Source organism: Anolis carolinensis, chromosome 5 (assembly GCF_035594765.1).
Source record: "Anolis carolinensis isolate JA03-04 chromosome 5, rAnoCar3.1.pri, whole genome shotgun sequence".
Classification (NCBI taxonomy): domain Eukaryota; kingdom Metazoa; phylum Chordata; class Lepidosauria; order Squamata; family Dactyloidae; genus Anolis; species Anolis carolinensis.
The window spans coordinates 95,106,976-95,126,667 of NC_085845.1; the positions used below are offsets into that span (position 1 = coordinate 95,106,976).

The 19,692-nt window shown below is 39.0% G+C and overlaps 1 protein-coding gene across 1 annotated transcript in view; it reads left to right on the forward strand.

The window, feature by feature from the left end:
• sema3e (semaphorin 3E) overlaps window positions 1-19,164 on the forward strand; it is a 273,165-nt gene extending 254,001 nt beyond the window's left edge. The window contains exon 18 of the mRNA XM_062981861.1: window positions 19,137-19,164. Within this exon, the coding sequence (XP_062837931.1) occupies window positions 19,137-19,149 (13 nt within the window). The 3' untranslated portion in view covers window positions 19,150-19,164. The remainder of the gene's footprint in view (window positions 1-19,136) is intronic.
• The last annotated feature ends 528 nt before the right edge of the window (window positions 19,165-19,692 follow it).

Genomic DNA, 19,692 nt, shown 5'->3' on the forward strand with positions numbered 1-19,692 from the left:
GAGTAATGACACAGTTTTTGCATATTATTCACACCCCCAAAATGATCTAAAATATTATTCAGTGTTCATTGTGTAAATATCATGTCTGTAATTATGGGAAAACACAATTTTTATCACATACAAAATTTCCAGGGAGTCATATGTCTTTCATACAAAATTCTTCTATTTTAGAGTCAAGATTATTACTATATAAAATATATATAGTATGTGGAGTAAACAACAAAACCATATATAATATATATAGTATATGGAGTAAACAACAAAACCACTGAACCAAATCACACCCAGTTTGGCCACAAAAGACATAGTCATCCAGTCTATGTCTTTCAAACAAAAAACCTAGAAAAATAAAGCCCAAATTAACGGACGAGAAAGAGCCGTTTTCCCCCTTTAGAAACGGCTCAGAAAGGTAGGCCCCACCCCTTTAGGCCCCACCCACTTTGTATCCTAGCAATTCCCTTAGCCAAAATGGTGCCCAGAACACAGGTAGAATGCACTTAGGTCTCATCCACACTGCCTATAAAATACAGATTATCGGATTTGAACTGGATTATATGGCAGTGTAGACTCAAGTCCCTCCCACACAGCCATATAACCCAGAATGCCAAGGTACATAATCCACAATATCTGCTTTGAACTGGATTATCTTGAGTCCACACTGCCATATAATCCAGTTCAGTGTGGCTTTTATACAGCTGTGTAGAAGGGGCCTCATATAGTCCAGTTCTAAGCAGATAATAGAAGATTATAAATATAATATATCATAATTACTGTGGTATAATAAAACAGAACAATATAATCTCTAAAATCAGGACAGTAAATAAAGAACAACACTCTGAAAACAGGGAAATTCCAATCAGGAAAAAACCAAGCCCAGCTAACACCTCCCAGCAAAGGATTTCCCCAGGCAAGAAGTATCCAGCCTTTAAAGCTGCAAGGCCATTAAATGCTAATCAAGGTGACTAATTGCAGCATTCATACTTGTCGCACTGAGACTATTAATTGCTATTCAACCTGGGCAACCAAGGATTCCACAAGGCAGAAAGCGGCCAGACTTGCAAGCAGCAATACTATTCTGTGCAATTCAAGCTGGCCAAACAATGATTTCCCTACAAAGCAAGTAGCCAGGCTTCAAAGCGGCTCTCTGGTTGAGGGTGCTACTCCAGCTCACCAAACAAGGATTCCCCTATAACACAGCCAGGCATTGAAGCTGCAAGGCTATTCAGTGCAAGTCAACTAGACCAACAAAGGATTAACCTTGGTAGAAGGTGGCCAGGCTGTGAAGCAGCAATACCACCCTGTACTATTGAAGCTGACCAACCAAAGATTCCCCTAGGCAGCAAGCAGTCAGGCTTTGAAGCACTGAGGCTATTCGTTGCAATTCTAGCAGCCCAAAAAACCATTCCCCTAGAATGTAAGCACCTAGCCTTCCAAGCAGCAAGCCTATTCCATTGCATTCCAGCTCACCAAACAAGGATTCCCAAAAGAAGAAAACAGCCAGGCTTTGAGGCTGCAAGGCTATTCACAGTATTACAGATTTTGGAATTATGGATAAAGAATATTCAAGCTATATACTATTATAGAAGAATCCTTCCTTTTTGTAATGAAAGCATGAAACAAACAGTATTAAACAAATGCAAGTTGCTATGGTTTCAGTGAGGCCCCATATACACTGCCATATAAAATCCAGATTATCTCCTTTAAACTGGATTATATGGCAATGTAGGCTCATATAATTGAGTTCGAAGCAGATAATCTGGATTTTATATGGCAATGTAGATAGGACACGAGAGAGAATAATGTAAGAATTTTACATTTGTCCTTTGGCAAAATTACTATTTTTCAGTAGATCCTATTTCCAGGCAAATATGTGTAGGATTTTATAAGCAAAGTTCAGCTTTTAAATGAGACTTAATTCAAGTATGCTAATTTGTCAATAACTGCATTTGAATTCAACTGGATGATTCTCTTGGTAGTTTTGGATAGGATTGATTTGAACAAATGCTTAACTTTGGCAAAATCATGCCCTTCCACGCAGTTTCAGGGTTGGAACAAATTTTTTTGGATCCCTCCATCTGTGACTATGTGCAAGTATTTGCAATTAGGAAAAATGAGGGGTAGAATAAAATGTTCTGGCTGCTTGTAAACCCTCTTTTTTCCTCTTCCAACCATCTTGCAAATTAGTATGTTGAATAACTTAATCACTACAATTACTATTGTCTAAGTAGGTAATGATCTCTTAAAATAAATTCTGCTAAGGAGGGGTGAATCTGCATGTCTAATGATCTGAGTTTTGATGTTTATCTTTCCTAGTTTAGGAGGGAAGAGAACATTACACTATGTATCAACATTTGGAAAAAAATTCTATTCCTGGTTTGAAGTGTTATTCCTGTTTATTTGTGTGGTAGTTACTTTGTAAGTAGTTGTTACACTCCAGAAACTTTTTTGTGGTTGCCACAAACTATGTTGAATTGGTTGAGACTAAATGAGATATTCATTGTAAAAGTATATCAACATGTGCCACAGGAGGTCCCACAAAAACAAAGTTTTGCTGTTTAAGAAACATTTTCCATGGTTTTTTTTAAATGATAGAACCAATTAGGAAATGGCTTATAACTCAGGAACAAAAATCATGTTACATAGGGTTATAGATGAAAGTCAAAATAAATCTTTCCTTTATTCTATGCGGCAGATGTTCCAAATTCATAGATTCTATATCCACAGATTCAACAATCTCAGCTTGAAAACATTCCAAAAAATTACATGAAGCAATCTTTTATTTTACCATTTTATATAAGAGATACATCTTCTCCATTGCACTCCACTAGCAATTATCTTCGAGAGTTCTTGGAGAACGGGAGAAGTCCCAGCAGATTGGAGGAGGGCGAATGTGGTCCCTATCTTCAAGAAGGGAAAAAAGAACGACCCAAACAATTACCGTCCGGTCAGCCTCACATCAATACCAGGCAAGATTCTGGAAAAGATCATCAAGGAAGTGGTCTGCGAACACTTAGAAACAAATGCGGTCATTGCTAATAGTCAACACGGATTTACCAAAAACAAGTCATGCCAGACTAATCTGATCTCTTTTTTCGATAGAGTTACGAGTTAGGTCGATACAGGGAATGCTGTGGATGTAGCCTACCTGGATTTCAGTAAGGCCTTCGACAAAGTCCCCCACGACCTTCTGGCAAATAAACTAGTAAAATGTGGGCTAGACAAAACTATGGTTAGGTGGATCTGTATTTGGCTAAGCGAACGAACCCAAAGGGTGCTCACCAATGCGTCGTCTTCATCATGGAAAGAAGTGACAAGTGGAGTGCCGCAGGGCTCCGTCCTGGGCCCGGTTCTGTTCAACATCTTTATTAACGACTTAGACGAAGGGTTAGAAGGCACGATCATCAAGTTTGCAGACGACACAAAACTGGGAGGGATAGCTAACACTCCAGAAGACAGGAGCAGAATTCAAAACGATCTTGACAGACTAGAGAGATGGGCCGAAACTAACAAAATGAAGTTCAACAGGGACAAATGCAAGATACTTCATTTCGGCAGAAAAAATGGAAATCAAAGATACAGAATGGGGGACGCCTGGCTTGACAGCAGTGTGTGCAAAAAAGACCTTGGAGTCCTCGTGGACAACAAGTTAAACATGAGCCAACAATGTGATGCGGCAGCTAAAAAAGCCAACGGGATTCTGGCCTGCATCAATAGGGGAATAGCGTCTAGATCCAGGTAAGTCATGGTACCCCTCTATTCTGCCTTGGTCAGACCACACCTGGAATACTGTGTCCAATTTTGGGCACCGCAGTTGAAGGGAGATGTTGACAAGCTGGAAAGCGTTCAGAGGAGGGCGACTAAAATGATTAAGGGTCTGGAGAACAAGCCCTATGAGAAGCGGCTTAAAGAGCTTGGCATGTTTAGCCTGCAGAAGAGAAGGCTGAGAGGAGACATGATAGCCATGTACAAATACGCGAAGGGAAGTCATAGGGAGGAGGGAGCAAGCTTGTTTTCTGCTGCCCTGCAGACTAGGACACGGAACAATGGCTTCAAACTACAGGAAAGGAGATTCCACCTGAACATTAGGAAGAACTTCCTCACTGTGAGAGCTGTTCGGCAGTGGAACTCTCTCCCCCGGACTGTGGTGGAGGCTCCTTCCTTGGAGGCTTTTAAGCAGAGGCTGGATGGCCATCTGTCAGGGGTGCTTTGAATGCAATTTCCTGCTTTTTGGCAGGGGGTTGGACTGGATGGCCCATGAGGTCTCTTCCAACTCTACTATTCTATGATTCTATGATTCTACATTGTAGTGGGATTTGAGTGTACAGATTTTTTTGTATCCCTGCAGGTGGGGGTGGAACCAAATTGCAGCACACACCAAGGACCCACTGTTCACTGATAATCATGATGTCTAACTCTGTCATCTCATCTACAGAGTAGATTCATATAATGATGTTTAACTGCATTGAACTGGAGTGTATGGGTCTACACTTACCATACAAAGCAATTTCAAACTGTATTATATGGTAGTATAGATAGGGGTCTGTGCTTCAGTAATACAGTATGTTTTGCTACTGGGCCACTGGGAAATTTTGGTCAGGAAAGGGTACCAACAAAATACCTTCCTGATAACAATAACAATAATAACAACAAATGCAATTAATAATAACAAGAACAAATGCAATTAAGGCCAAGATTGAAAAATTAGCTGATGACCCAAAATGCAGACTGTGCAAGGAAACCGATGAAACCATTGATCATATCCTCAGCTGCTGTAAGAAAATCGCACAGACTGACTACAAACAGAGGCACAATTATGTGGCCCAAATGATCCATTGGAACTTATGCCTCAAGTACCACCTCCCAGCAGTAAAGAACTGGTGGGACCACAAACCTGCAAAAGTATTGGAAAATGAGCACACAAAGATATTATGGGACTTCCAAATCCAGACTGACAAAGTTCTGGAACACGACACACCAGACATCACAGTTGTAGAAAAGAAAAAGGTTTGAATCATTGATGTCACCATCCCAGATGACAGTCGCATTGACGAAAAACAACAGGAAAAACTCAGCCGCTATCAGGACCTCAAGATTGAACTTCAAAGACTCTGGCAGAAACCAGTGCAGGAGGTCCCGGTGGTGATTGGCACATTGGGTGCCATGCCAAAAGATCTCAGCCGGCATTTGGAAACAAAAGACATTGACAAAATTATGATCTGCCAACTGCAAAAGGCCACCCTACTGGGATCTGTGCGCATCATCCGAAAATACATCACACAGTCCTAGACACTTGGGAAGTGTTCGACTTGTGATTTTGTGATACTACATCCAGCATATCTATCTTGTTTGCTGTGTCATACAATATTATTATTATTATTATTATTATTATTATTATTATTATTATTATTATTATTATTATACTTTATTGATAACCCACCCTATCTCCCCAAGGGGACTTAGGATGGTTTCCAGCAAAACAACACAGTGTCAAACATTCAATGCCAAAAACAACAAACAACTAATAACAAATCAAGCCAGTGGGAAAAAACATTCTCAATAAAAATTATAAAAATAAAAACATAAATAAACCTAACATAATGCATCACAAACATTTACAACATGAACATTTTTTAAAACTCTTAAAAATTATACTAAAAATATTAAAGCTAAGATGGTATACAACAGGCATGAGAGATCCATGGAAAAATTATTCTAAACTCGCTTCTAAAGTAGGGGGCACTGGCGCTTCGTTTCTGAAACTACTTCCGAAATTTGGCCCCAAAAAGTTATGAATATTACGAATATTACAAATATTTTAAATTAATTTGTTAATGGTGGGAGTGCATGCGCAGTGGCCAAAAACAGCACCGGGGGGGGGGGGACTTTACAGGACTCTCCTGCCCTCATTTTTTGGGCTATCTTCTGCAAACTTGGTACAGTGGTAGAACACATTTAACACTGCTAGATCACCAACATTCAGAACTTTTCCCTTATCATCTGATTTTGGCCCATAGAAAGCAACCACGGGGAAAGACAAACAAGACTCCCTCCCTTCTGCGATTGGCCACAGGGAGGCAAGGCAAGCCCAGGCTAGTCTGCACCTAAAATCATAGAATCATAGAATCGTAGAGTTGGAAGAGACCTCATGGGCCATCCTTTCCAACCCCCTGCAAGAAGCCTCAAATCAAGTTTGGATGCTTTAAAAATCCATGACTTATTGACTTAAGTACCAAAAAACATATGACGCCATTAGAAAAATTGGCTATTGTGGTTCAATATCGCAGGATACACACGATGGGAAAACCCACTTTGAAACACGATTCAAAAGTGACAAAACAAACGAATTTGATCCGAAAAACGAAGGATTTGACTTTTTTTGCCCTACTCTACTATACAGCTTCTAATGGGCGAAGGTAAGTGTCCAACAACTAGGTGAAGGTGTAAAGATATATTAGTCCATCTCCTCTCCATAAGAGAGGCAAGAAAGGGAGTTCCATAGCCGGGGAGGTAACATGGAGGTAGCATGGTAGCATGGAGCACTCCCTTCCTTTAGACTCCCCCCGGATGATCCGGTGGGTTGAGTTGGGTTTTAATGATATTGGTATATGATCTTCAGCCTAGATTTTAAATTTTGTCAATGATTCAATTTTATAATGGTTTTTATTAATGTTGAAGTTTTTAGCCTAAATTTTAAATTTTGTCAATGATCCAATTTTATAAGGGTTTATATTAATATTGAAGTTTTTAGCCTAGATTTTGTCAATGATTTAGTTTTATAGGAGTTTTATTAATTTTGAAGTATATATCCTCTCGGATTTCATATGGATGTATGGGACTGGGTGCCCTTGATATGAGCTGGTCATTGACCGTAATAAAAGTTTACATTGCATGGAGAAGGCCCCCTCTCTTGTTCCCACCAACTGTACTTGAAACGTGAGTGGGACCGAGAGCAGGGCCTCCCCTGCAGGAACTGTGTTTCATCATGTGCTTCTAAATTTTACAGGCAAATTTCTATATTTTTAATGCAATTGTATTAGTTTGCCAATTTTTGAAAAGGTGGGGAGAGTTAAAGATGAAACAGATTTAGCCATGATCAGAGAGGTGGACAGCCTTTGTGTTGCTGTTATGAATATTATTTTCAACCACAGTTTGCTAAATTGCTTTTTAATGCACTTGCCGTAGTACAATAGGATGTTACAAAAAGATACAAATGTCCACAAAGCAGATCAAAGCTCATTCTGCTGTCAGAACATGCTTAAAAGCAGTAATGAGAAATGAAGTGCAAACTGCACAGTGCTGCTGATGTAAACCCAGAAAAGTGAAAACAAATTGAGAGTCGAGGTTGGCCATCTGCCATCCATTCCAGAGAAACTATTCAGGTGACATAAGGACACCCTTTCAGAATATTCACACTAAATAACAGGTGCAGAGTGTGTGTGTGTGTGTGTGTCATGTTTTATATCACACTTTTCAACTCTGGCATAACCATTTAAAACGTGTCTGGTGTCAAAATGAAGTGGATAAATCTTCTGCATTGTGCTACATTGTATTGGCCTCAGCAGACAATATTGAGCTTAAATGAGCAATGCTCCATTGTTAACATATGTATATGATCTTGCCTGTCACAATTTTTAAAATAGGGGTGACATGCAGATCACACCCACACAAAATATAAACATAGTGCCACGATGCTGTCTGTAAACTTATATATAAAGAATACATAAAAGTTTCTGGGCTATAGACAGAATTAGGAGACAGATTGTGTTAACTTGTTTGAACCCTTTTCTCCACTGAAGCTTCACGAGCTCTTTAAAAGGCTACATACATATAAATTTGTGTAAGACTGTGGTGTAGAGGCTAATAAAGTCTCCTGATTTTTTGTTCAAGAGTGCCTGGAATGGGAAAGATGAGGTGGACAGACTTTCTTCATTGTGCTTGCCAAAATTCCTGAACTAGCTCCACTGTGCATATTTTAATCTGGATGCAACCCAATATATTTATTCCCAGTGATTTTTGAAAATATTTATATTGATAATCACTATGCATTATTGACAACATGTTTCAAGATGTCAAGACTTCCCCATTTTTACAACGGTATTTAAAACAATTTTAAGCAATATAGCTTAGCACTTGCCCTTGTAATAAAGAATGCAGATCAGCTAGAGAAAAGCAAGATTTCCCTCTAGGTATTTTCTTCAAGAAGAAAGTCATTTTACTTTAAAGAGAAAATCTATTTCCTTACATAAGGCTATATCCATTTTGTAGCCTTTGATTACAAATTGCTGACAGAGGGTTAGATTTTTATCTGCATTAGCTTTTTTGTGGGACAGAAACAAAGCAATTTCTTTCTGTTTTGATGAACCAAATGTAAATGTCACTGGGGAATTTTAAAGATCATTATGCACATTTCCAAGATGGTCTGCTTTTATGCAGTGGGTTATCTGGCATAGAATATCTTTAGCTTTTTCCAATGCCTTTTCTTACACAATATACAAGAGCATGATATGCCTCCATTTACTGAGGTCACAGAATGTGATAATAGGAATACAAATTAAAATTCCAAATTGTATTAAGCATATGTTTCAAAAGTCATTACAAAATTAGGAGCACTGGCATTTCATTTCTAAAGTGATTCTAAAGTACAGTTGGTGAAAATTTCGTTGCTACAATGAGAGTAACAACATTTCATTACTTTTTCGTTAAAGTAATTGTGCATAATTATTATAACTGAGGAACTTCAGGGGCTTCTTTCTCCCTCGTTTTTACAGCTATTGGTAGAACATATTCACCACTGTTATCCTATCAAGTTACAGAACATTTCACTTTGGGGAATTTTCAAGGTTTTTATAAACATTTTAAAAAACTACAAATGTTATCTCCTTGAATTTTCTATACTGTGGCACAAGATAACAGGGAATCATCCCCCCCCCCCAAATTTCAGAAATATTCATACATCTACTGATTTCAGAGCATTTTTTAAAGTTTTGATAAAAACGTTTTTAAAAAGCCACAACATTGAATGTCTCTCATATATCAATCAATAGAAACCAATATTAACAAATTCTGCATTTTCATACGTAGAATTCTAGAGTTGGAGGGGATCCCTAAGGGCTATCTAGTCCAACTCCCTTCTTCCGGGCAGAAGGGCACCATCAAAACTCTCCTAACAGATGGACATCCAGCCTCCAAGCTAATTAATATGCTTCCCCTATTGAGTTGGTTGTTGTTGTTGTTGTTGTTGTTTTATTGTATGATACAGCAAACAAGATAGACATGCTGGATTTCATATCACAAAATCACAAGTCGAACACTTGTGTCTAGGACTGTGTGATGTATTTTCGGATGATGCGCGCAGATCCCAGTAGGGTGGCTTTTTGCAGTTGACAGATCGTAATTTTGTCAATCTCTATTGTTTCCAAATGCTGGCTGAGATCTTTTGGCACGGCACCCAGTGTGCCCGTCACCACCAGGACCACCTGCACTGGTTTCTGCCAGAGTCTTTGAAGTTCAGTCTTGAGCTCCTGATAGCGGCTGAGTTTTTCCTGTTGTTTTTCATCAATGCGACTGTCACCTGGGATGGCAACATCAATGATCCAAACCTTTTTCTTTTCCACAACTGTGATGTCTGGTCTGTTGTGTTCCAGAGCTTTGTCAGTCTGGATTCGGAAGTCCCAAAGTATCTTTGCGTGTTCATTTTCCACGACCTTTGCAGGTTTGTGATCCCACCAGTTCTTTACTGCAGGGAGGTGGTACTTGAGGCATAAGTTCCAATTAATCATTTGGGCCACATAGTTGTGCCTCTGTTTGTAGTCTGTCTGTGCAATTATTATTATTATTATTATTATTATTATTATTATTATTATTATTATTATTATTACTATTATTATTTTCTTACTAGAAGTACCAGTCAGTCCTCCTCTTTACAGATTCAACTATTCATTGGAACTCTGTCTGGCTGCTGCTAAAGAAAGACAAATCTCTCCCCTATCCTGATTGGAGCTTTCTGATACTGAGCAGAACTACAGGAAATGTAGTTTAGGGCAGGGTCTTTTGTATTCTCTGCCATAGGACTCATTGCCTTCCCAAACTACATTCCTCAGAGTTCTGCGCTTTCTTTCCCAGCAAACTTTGCTTTCTCCCTGCTTTTCCTCTTCTAATGGCGAAAGGTCATTAATTTAAAGAGGAATGGGAGCCTTTTTGGCTGCTTGCCATGAATATGGAACTGACTTTGGAAAGCTTCTGTGCATTACAAAATTAAAATGAAAAAGGATTAGGTAAGTTTTGATTCTTAAGTTTTAGGTGCAGGCCATGCCCACATGTCGGATATCACTTCAGAAGAACAGATTTAATTTTTAAAATATGACTTACAAATCTTCCAAAAAAATGTGCAAGTCTATTGGATAATATGTGCATGTTGACTGGCACTGGGATTGTGAATAGCTGACTGGCAAATGGGTTTTGAAATGATGTGATAGGAGTTTTAGAGAGGGAAAGGGAATTTTCCCTCTCCACTCTCCAAAGCTCCTGTATTATTTAGCGGCCTGTCTCCATTTGCAGGACTCTTAGGTACAGACTATACTAAAATGAGGTGAGAGGGGGCGGTGACACTGCCATCCGACCCATCCCGGGCTACTGAAGGCTGAAGAGGCAGGATGGCTGTGGGAATTGACCCTCAGAAATCCAGATGGTGATCTCATGGGTCAGTTCTCACCAGCCCCATACCTGGGAAGGTACAGAACTTAACCAGGAGTAAACCTGGATTACTCTGGGTAAACTATATTAGCCTGAGGCATCATTTGGACGATTCAGCCTAATTCATTTTCCAGCCCACTTTTGGAGACTGTGTAAATGGGGCCTTAGAGTTATCATAGGAAAAGTTGTTTCTACTGAAGTTTTATCACAAATTCTTGTTTCCATGACAAACCCAACATTTTCAAAATCCAATTGTCACAGAGATAGAAAGCAAGGTGAAATCTTCTGAACTGGGGCACTGACAGCAAAACCAAACATTACCGACTGTTAACCTTACCCTGTGCTATCAAAAACTTTTTAAAAACCAATTGGCTGGAATTATACTTTAAAAGTACCTGTTCTAACTTGTGTATAAATGCAACTTAATACAAGCCTTCAGAACCCATCTTGTCCATAATCTGGGGACTACCTATACTGTGTCCATTTCTGAGCACCACAGTTCAGAGAAAATATCGACAAGCTGGAACACGTATGCTTAAACGTCTGAAACATATGATCTATGATTAGTGGCTTAGGGAGCTGAGTGTGTTTATCCTGGAAAGATTAAGAGAAAACATGATAACCATGTTTAAATATTTGAAAGGATGTCATATTGAAGATGGATCAGACTTATTTTAGGTTGCTTTAGAGACCAGGACATGGAGCAATGCATTCAAACCTCAAAAAAAGAGACACACACACCCCTAATATTAAGAAGATGATAATAGCTATGGAAGTAAAATATGATGTTTCAGAGTGTGGTAGAGTCTCCTTCTCTGGAAGTTTTTAAACAGAGGCTGGAAGGCTATCTGTCAGGAATGCTTCGATTGTGTTTTCCTGCATAGTAGGGTGTTGGACTGGATGGCCCAATGTAAGCCGCACCAAGTCCCTTCGGGGAGATGGGGCGGGGTATAAGAATAAAGTTATTATTAGTATTATTATTATTGTTATTATTATTATTATTATTATTATTATTATTATTATTATTCCAACACTATCATTCTATGCAATTTCCTGGATCAAGAAGGTCTTCTGTTGTCTTCTTTTAGTTTGCATTTCATTGTGATTGTGTTTGATCCACAGCTCAACTTAAGAAAGAGCAGTTACATCAACTGGGACTTCATACCGTCAGTATTGTAAAATACTTGTATTACTGCAATCAGTATCATCAAAATTATTTTGGATAGTGACGGTATACAGTAGACATTGATAAAATTTGGCAGATTGATGACAAGGAAGTCTCTCATTCATAAGATCATTTGTAAATATTAAAACAAACAGAAGTAAACAATTTGCTGGATATAAAGTGGAAGGAAAATGCTAAAAGTATAGAGAAACCGACAAAAGGAAAGCATTATTTTCTCATTTTGATATGAAATGTCAGGCCTAGACATTAGTCATAGAGCCCTAGTCTTTTGATAAAGCAACAGCACTATTTGTTTTCACGCTAGCTTCTTTGAGACAGGAAGCTTTTTATGGATCTGGCATTACACATGGTTTTACTGCTGCAGAATACAGGAGGTTTTTCTTTTACTTCAAGTAGGTGTTTTAGACTGCAGTTATCAACTTCAGTCTTCACAGTTTCCAGTTACTGTGGAATGATTTGACAAAATGCAGAAGACTCTGGCTGCATTCCAGTGAAGCACTTAACACCTAGATCATATCCATAACTAGGAAGATATTGTTCTTAAATTTAAACCCGTTCTTGAAACATTGAATGAATTGAGTTTTTACAGATTCTGTGGTTGGTTCATTGATTTCTCAGTTGGAGAAGGTCTCTTGGATTAAAAAAAAAAAAACTTACCATGAACATACCTGTCTTGGTTGCTGCAACCATTTTGTTTTCCCTTTATGACAGTTTACTGCATTCAGTTTATCAATAGCAAGCAAAGCTTGCAGTTATGTACAAGTTATCTTAGCTTAGTCTGAACAGCTGTGTGCCAATGTGCAGTTTTTGAAAAATCTAAGTAGGTCAACTGCTGTCTTCTCAGTATTTATTTATTGATTGAGTTGATTTGTACAGGCTCCAGTGATCATAAAAAAGTATGATGTATATGCAGTGCTGCACAAAAAGATTGTGACTAGTTTTGACTATGTAGAGGTATGTTTCTACTGCACGATAAAATGCACAATAAAAATAACAACAAAAATGGAGTGCCAACTGATTATCATGGAAAATTGTGAATGAAATGTTACAAAAATACAGTAGAGTCTCACTTATCCAAGCTAAACGGGCCGACAGAAGCTTAGATAAGCGAATATCTTGAATAATAAGGAAGGATTAAGGAGAAGCCTATTAAACATCAAATTAGGTTATGATTTTACAAATTAATCACCAAAACATCATGTTATACAACAAATTTGACAGAAAAAGTAGTTCAATACACAGTAATGTTATGTTGTAATTACAGTAGAGTCTCATTTATCCAACACTTGCTTATCCAACGTTCTGGATTATCCAACACATTTTTGTAGTCAATGTTTTCAATACATTGTGATATTTTGGTGCTAAATTTGTAAATACAGTAATTATTACATAGCATTACTGTGTATTGAACTACTTTTTCTGCCAGATTTGTTGTATAACATGATGTTTTGGTGCTTAATTTGTAAAATCATAACCTAATTTGATGTTTAATAGGCTTTTCCTTAATCCCTCCTTATTATCCAACATATTCGCTTATCCAACATTCTGCTGGCCCGTTTATGTTGGATAAGTGAGACTCTACTGTACTGTATTTACGAATTTAGCACCAAAATATCATGATATATTAAAAACATTGACTACAAAAATGGCTTGGATAATCCAGAAGCTTGGATAAGCGAGGCTTGGATAAGTGAGACTCTACTGTAATGAAATTAAATGAATAACAAGAATATATCAAGCAAATATATATAAAATCATAAGTGATACCTGTTTTTCCCCAAACATCTAATCTGCTAGAAGTTAGCTGTCAAAAGCAATAGAAAAATGCCAAGCCCAATTGTATTTATTGGGGCTTTTTTAGCAAATGGCTTTGGTCAGCTGTCTACCAGAAATGTTCCCTACTCTCCCACCCCAACCTTCCAATGCATCAGGAGCTTTCACTGGAGGGGCCTAAGCATAGAGTCAGGCCTTTCGTGTATATTTTGGTGGTAAATGGGGGGCTGGGATAGAAACATGGGGTGGCCACCTTGATCCTTTGAGCTCTTGGAGCCGAAAGAGCCAGGATCACAGTGGGGATTGACCTTCGAGATTGTGAAAGTAGTCCCAGGAGTCAATTCCCACAGGGCACACAGCTGAAAAGATTCAAACCTTACATTAAGATCCAAATCTTTCCAGGTGTTTTATTAATCCAGAGCAAACTGAAAAATCCCAGTTCACTCTGCATTAATTCAGGTTTACCTGAGGCATCATTTGGGAACCTCAAGTAAACCCGTGATAGATCCCACATTTTAGGACTGTCTGGAAGGTCCTAGTTTCAGGCATGAATGATGTTTTTTTGTTCCCTAGGATGTGAACACCAGTTTTTGATAGTGGTGGGACAAATGAAATAAAATCAAACACCAGGGCTGTTTCAAAATGCCCACCCTAATTTGCCACCTGTTAATGTGTAATACATCTTCAGAGAATGAACTAATTTTAGGAAGAAAAATCCCCGGGTGTCTGAGCCAGGGGCAGAGGTGTCAGGGCTAATGATAAGAACAAATATGAAGGGTTGCTTTGCCAAGCATTTGAGTCAGGGGCAAGTAGAGAGCCCAAAGAGCCAGGTCCCCAGTCCCCCCCCCCCCCACCAATGAAGTCAACTGAATTGTACTTGGTGTTTTATTGATATTATTTTTGCTGTATTCACTCTTGTTTTATTGTCTTACTGTGTTTTAATTTTTTGTATATTGTTCAATGTATTTATGCTGTTGTTTTTGTAAATTGTGCTGGTCGGGCCTTGCCCCATGGGAGCCGCCCCGAGTCCCCGTGGGACTAAAATAAAGTTTTATTATTATTATTAGAGAGGAGCAGCCTGACTTTGAGGAATTTACCCCTGCCAAGCAAATCAAGAGCCTCAGGGAAGTAGGGACACAGAGTTAGGGCAGGATCGGGAGCTCTAGGAAGCAGACCAGGTGTTAAGCATTCCTGCTAGCCTGCAATTAAGAGCCCAAATAAATGGTTAGCAGTTCTATCTGTCTATGTTCTATGAGGCATATTACATATGATATGTATAGGTAAAAGGTAAAGGTTTTCCCCTGACGTTAAATCCAGTCGTGACCGACTCTGGGGATTGATGCTCATCTCCATTTCTAGGCCGAAGAGCCGGCGTTGTCCCTAGACACCTCCAAGGTCACGTGGCCGGCATGACTACATGGAGCGCCGTTACCTTCCCGCCGGAGCGGTACCTATTAATCTACTCACATTGGCATGTTTTTGAACTGCTAGGTTGGCAGGAGCTGGAGCTAACAGCGGCCACTCCCGCCGCTCCCTGGGTTTGAACCTGGGACCTTTTGGTCTCCAGCTCAGCGCTTTAACGCACTTTGCCACCGGGGCTTGCTTGATATATTCTTGTTATTCATTTAATTTCATTATTTTTGTAACATTTAATTCACAATTTTTCCATGATAAACAGTGGGCACTCATTCCGCTCTCGGGATTTGAACCTGGGACCTTTTGGTCTGCAAGTTCAGCAGCTCAGTGCTTTAACACACTGTGCCATCAGGGGCACATATGATATGTATATGGAAGTATAAATAATAAGGTATATGTATTAATATAAGGAGCCCCGGTGGAGAGGGAAGCAGCATGGAGCTACCTGACACAGAACTTCCCACAATTTGGAAATCCCTAGTCTGGAGCATTATTTGGATGCCCCAAGCTAATCCATTTCCTATTCAACATTATATGACTGTGTTGATAAGGCATTAGTTTAGTCGCATTGTGATTTAGAAGGAAGAAACTCTCTGGTCCTTTTCCCTACAGGTAGCTTTGATTGTATTGTACTGTATTTCTTTATTTATACCGACTCACAATTTTCCCCATAGGTGAGATTCATTGAACCTTATAAAAAGAACCCAAATTGCAGTCTGCACAGCTTGGACTTCGAATTTTTTTCATCGTGTCTTAAATTCATTTTATCACACTGTGCTTCGTCCTTCTGTTCCTCATACAAACGTTCTTCTCCGATATTCATGAGAATGTTCAAGTTTTGTTATGAATAAAGATGAAGTTTTGGGTTATATGGAAGTATTGATGGGAGTTCAGCTGGATGGCTAAACACACAATACATGTTGGGCCAGAACATTGGGTTAAGTCCTTAGAAGATCGTTTTCCTCTTTCCACAAATTCCCCTGAATGGAATGAACATCAGTTAATTTTTGTCAGTATATTTTATATAAGTTAACATTTATTTTAACATTGCATTCTGGTTACATGTTATAAATGTTTTACCCCATTGTTTCTTAAAGTGTCACATTTCAATTCTACCTTCAGGTTCATGTGGAGGTTAATATGTTTTATCTTCATAATTGTGCAAAAGGTTGATTGAGCCTGACTGGCCCAAAGTCACCTAATATGCTTCATGCCTGAACAAGGATTTGACTACATCTCCATGGTACAAATCTATCTCTAAAGCCTCATTCTCTCTGACAGCTTGGAAAATTAGAAAAGACAAAAATGTTTGTTTTCCTGTAATGATGTAGTCTTCATTATAAAAGGTAAAGGTTTCCCCTGACATTAAGTCCAGTCATGTCTGACTCTGGGGGTTGGTGCTCATCTCCATTTCTAAGCTGAAGAGCCAGAGTTGTCCGTAGACACCTCCAAGGTCATGTGGCCGGCATGACTGCATGGAGCACCGTTACCTTCCTGCCAGAGCGGTACCTATTGATCTACTCACATTGGCATATTTTCGAACTGCTAGTTTGGCAGGAGCTGGAGCTAACAGCAGCTGCTCCCGGGGTTTATTTAATAGTAAATATTGTCTGTTTCTGTTACTATTTATGTTCTGCTTTTAAGCCCTCCAGCCTATTTATTTAATTTATTTATTTATTTACATCATTTCTACCCCGCCCTTCTCACCTGTAGGGACTCAGGGCGGCTTACAACAGTCGGCAAATTCCATTTCCCCAAAAACACATTCAATAAACAGCGACAGTTCAATAAAACAATAACAATACCAAAATCAATTAAAAGTTGTATTAACTCTATTAAAACATGAATTATAAAAAAATATTAAAATGCATGAGTAATTAGATTCATCCCCTGACACCTTTCGCGTATGCCTTGATTCAGCCATATCACCTCAGATATTTATTTCTCAAATGCTTGAGTACACAGCCATGTCTTGACTGCTTTCCTAAAGTGTTGGGGCTTGTCGAATACTACTGGGGAGAGCATTATATTTAATAATAAATGTTGTCTTTTTCTGTTACTATTTGTGTTCTGCCTTTAAGGGGCTGGGCTGTGGCGCAGGCTGGTGAGCAGCTGCTGCAATAAATCACTCTGACCATGAGGTCATGAGTTCGAGTCCAGCCCGTGGCAGGGTGAGCACCCGTCAATTAAAAATAAAATATAGCCCCTGCTCGTTGCTGACCTAGCAACCCGAAAGATAGTTGCATCTATCAAGTACGAAATAAGGTACCTCTTATAAAAGTGGGGAGGCAAGTTTAACTAATTTACAATATTGGAATGAGGAAGTGAGGAAGTGCCATCAGAGTGGATGATGAAGCAGCTGCTCCCCCCTGTGGCCAGAATCGAACATCCCCTCAGGAGAAGGTTAAATTGCCTCTGCATCTGTCTGTCTGTCTCTGTCTCAGATCAATGTGTTTATGGGCATTGAATGTTTGCCCTGTATGTGTTTAATGTGATCCGCCCTGAGTCCCCTTCGGGGTGAGAAGGGCGGAATATAAATACTCTAAATAATAAATAATAATAATTAAGACCTCCAGCCTATAAGTTTAATTTCCTATTAACTAGGCTTTTAAAGATTAAAATAAAAATAAAAATTGGAAATAGATAGCAAAATGTTCTGGTAAAAACATCATTGTATTTGGTTTCCAGACAATTTAATTATAAATTATTGAATTGATTAATAAAATATGGTAACTATGTAATAGGTCAGTAATATCTGTATGGTATTGAATCTAAGAGGCAACAGATGTCCAGATGACTTCTGATCAGTAGCATGGTGTAAAACCAAGTAACCTGGTGTTACTCTGTATTAAAAGAAATAGAGGAATTCTCTGGAAATTTTGAAGCCTCATACTCTGGTCTCGAGTGGAGAGCTAGAACAGCTCTCGTTCAAACTCGTCCACAGTTCACACAGCTTCTCTCTGAGCTCTGAATTGTGGGGAAAAGTGGACAGAATGGGACCACGATCCAGAGGCTGCAACAGTAATGTGACCATCCAACAGAACCGAATCAAGTTAAGCCAAACTGGATAGTCTTGACTGTGAGTGATAATGAAACTGAGAGCAGTCCAAAGCAACAATGCTCCTAACTGGTCCAGAATTTTAGTGACTGTGTAGATGCACCCTTTGTAAGCCAGAGCCTCACCTATATAGATTCTCTAATTCAGAGAAAGTGTGCTGTCCTCGTATAGCATGTCCAACCAAAACTTTCAAGCCATTATGGATACAGTTGTGTAGGTCTGGAGGGGTGTTTTTAGAGCCACTGTTAATATAGGTGCAAGATCTTACCTTTTTTCCATGTATGAAGAGATAAGGAAGCTAGAAGCCAGAAAGAAAAAAGCAGCATTCCCAGAGTAGTCCATGTACGATGGTAAGAAACAGGAAGCTACAACTATTGAACTTTGACCAGATCTAGCAGTACAGGTAATATTAACCAAAGATGAGCAAATAACTTTCATCCCTCAAGGCCTCCCATTAGGAGATCATGTATCCTATTTTGCAAGAGATGGTCTTCACTTGAAGAGGGCAATCTTCACATTACATACATGTACTTGTTATTTGAGGGACTGTGCAATCCTCGGGGAGAAGGGCGGGGTAGAAATATTGGAAATAAATGAAATAAATACATAAATAAATCTGATTTCATGCTAAATAATTGGTGAGTGGGAGGGAGATACTCCATGTATCCAAACAGAAGATGTGGAAGTCACCTGGGTCAGTCTTTCTCACTCTAATGAGATGTACTGTCCTTCCATTCCACTATATCTCAGAGGAAGGTGACCAATTTAAAATAATTTTAAAAAATTAACGGACTAAAAATACATTTAACAAGTTAAGATAGTTCAAAAACAGTTGGAATAGTTTTATTTTGGTACATTTTATTGCAGTAATTATTTCTAAATTAGCATTCATACATATGAGTGTATGCATATGTTATTCAGTTCTATGTTCACCATTCTCCTGCTTGGTGATGGATTACCTTCTGTTTTGACAATATGTAAGCAACTAAACTGCTTCTTTCTCCAATCAAGGCTTGTGCAATGAAACTGATGAAACCATTGATCATATTCTCAGCTGCTGTAAGAAAATTGCACAGACAGACTACAAACAGAGGCACAACTATGTGGCCCAAATGATTCATTGGAACCTATGCCTCAAGTATCACCTCCCTGCAGTTAAGAACTGGTGGGATCACAAACCTGCAAAGGTTGTGGAAAATGAACACGCAAAGATACTGTGGGACTTCCGAATCCAGACTGACAAAGTTCTGGAACACAACACACCAGACATCACAGTTGTGGAAAAGAAAAAGGTTTGGATCATTGATGTTGCCATCCCAGGTGACAGTCGCATTGAAGAAAAACAACAGGAAAAACTCAGCCGCTATCAGGACCTCAAGATTGAACTTCAAAGACTCTGGTAGAAACCAGTGCAGGTGGTCCCAGTGGTGATGGGCACACTGGGTGCCGTGCCAAAAGATCTCAGCCGGCATTTGGAAACAATAGACATTGACAAAATTACGATCTGCCAACTGCAAAAGGCCACCTTACTGGGATCTGCACGCATCATCCGAAAATACATCACACA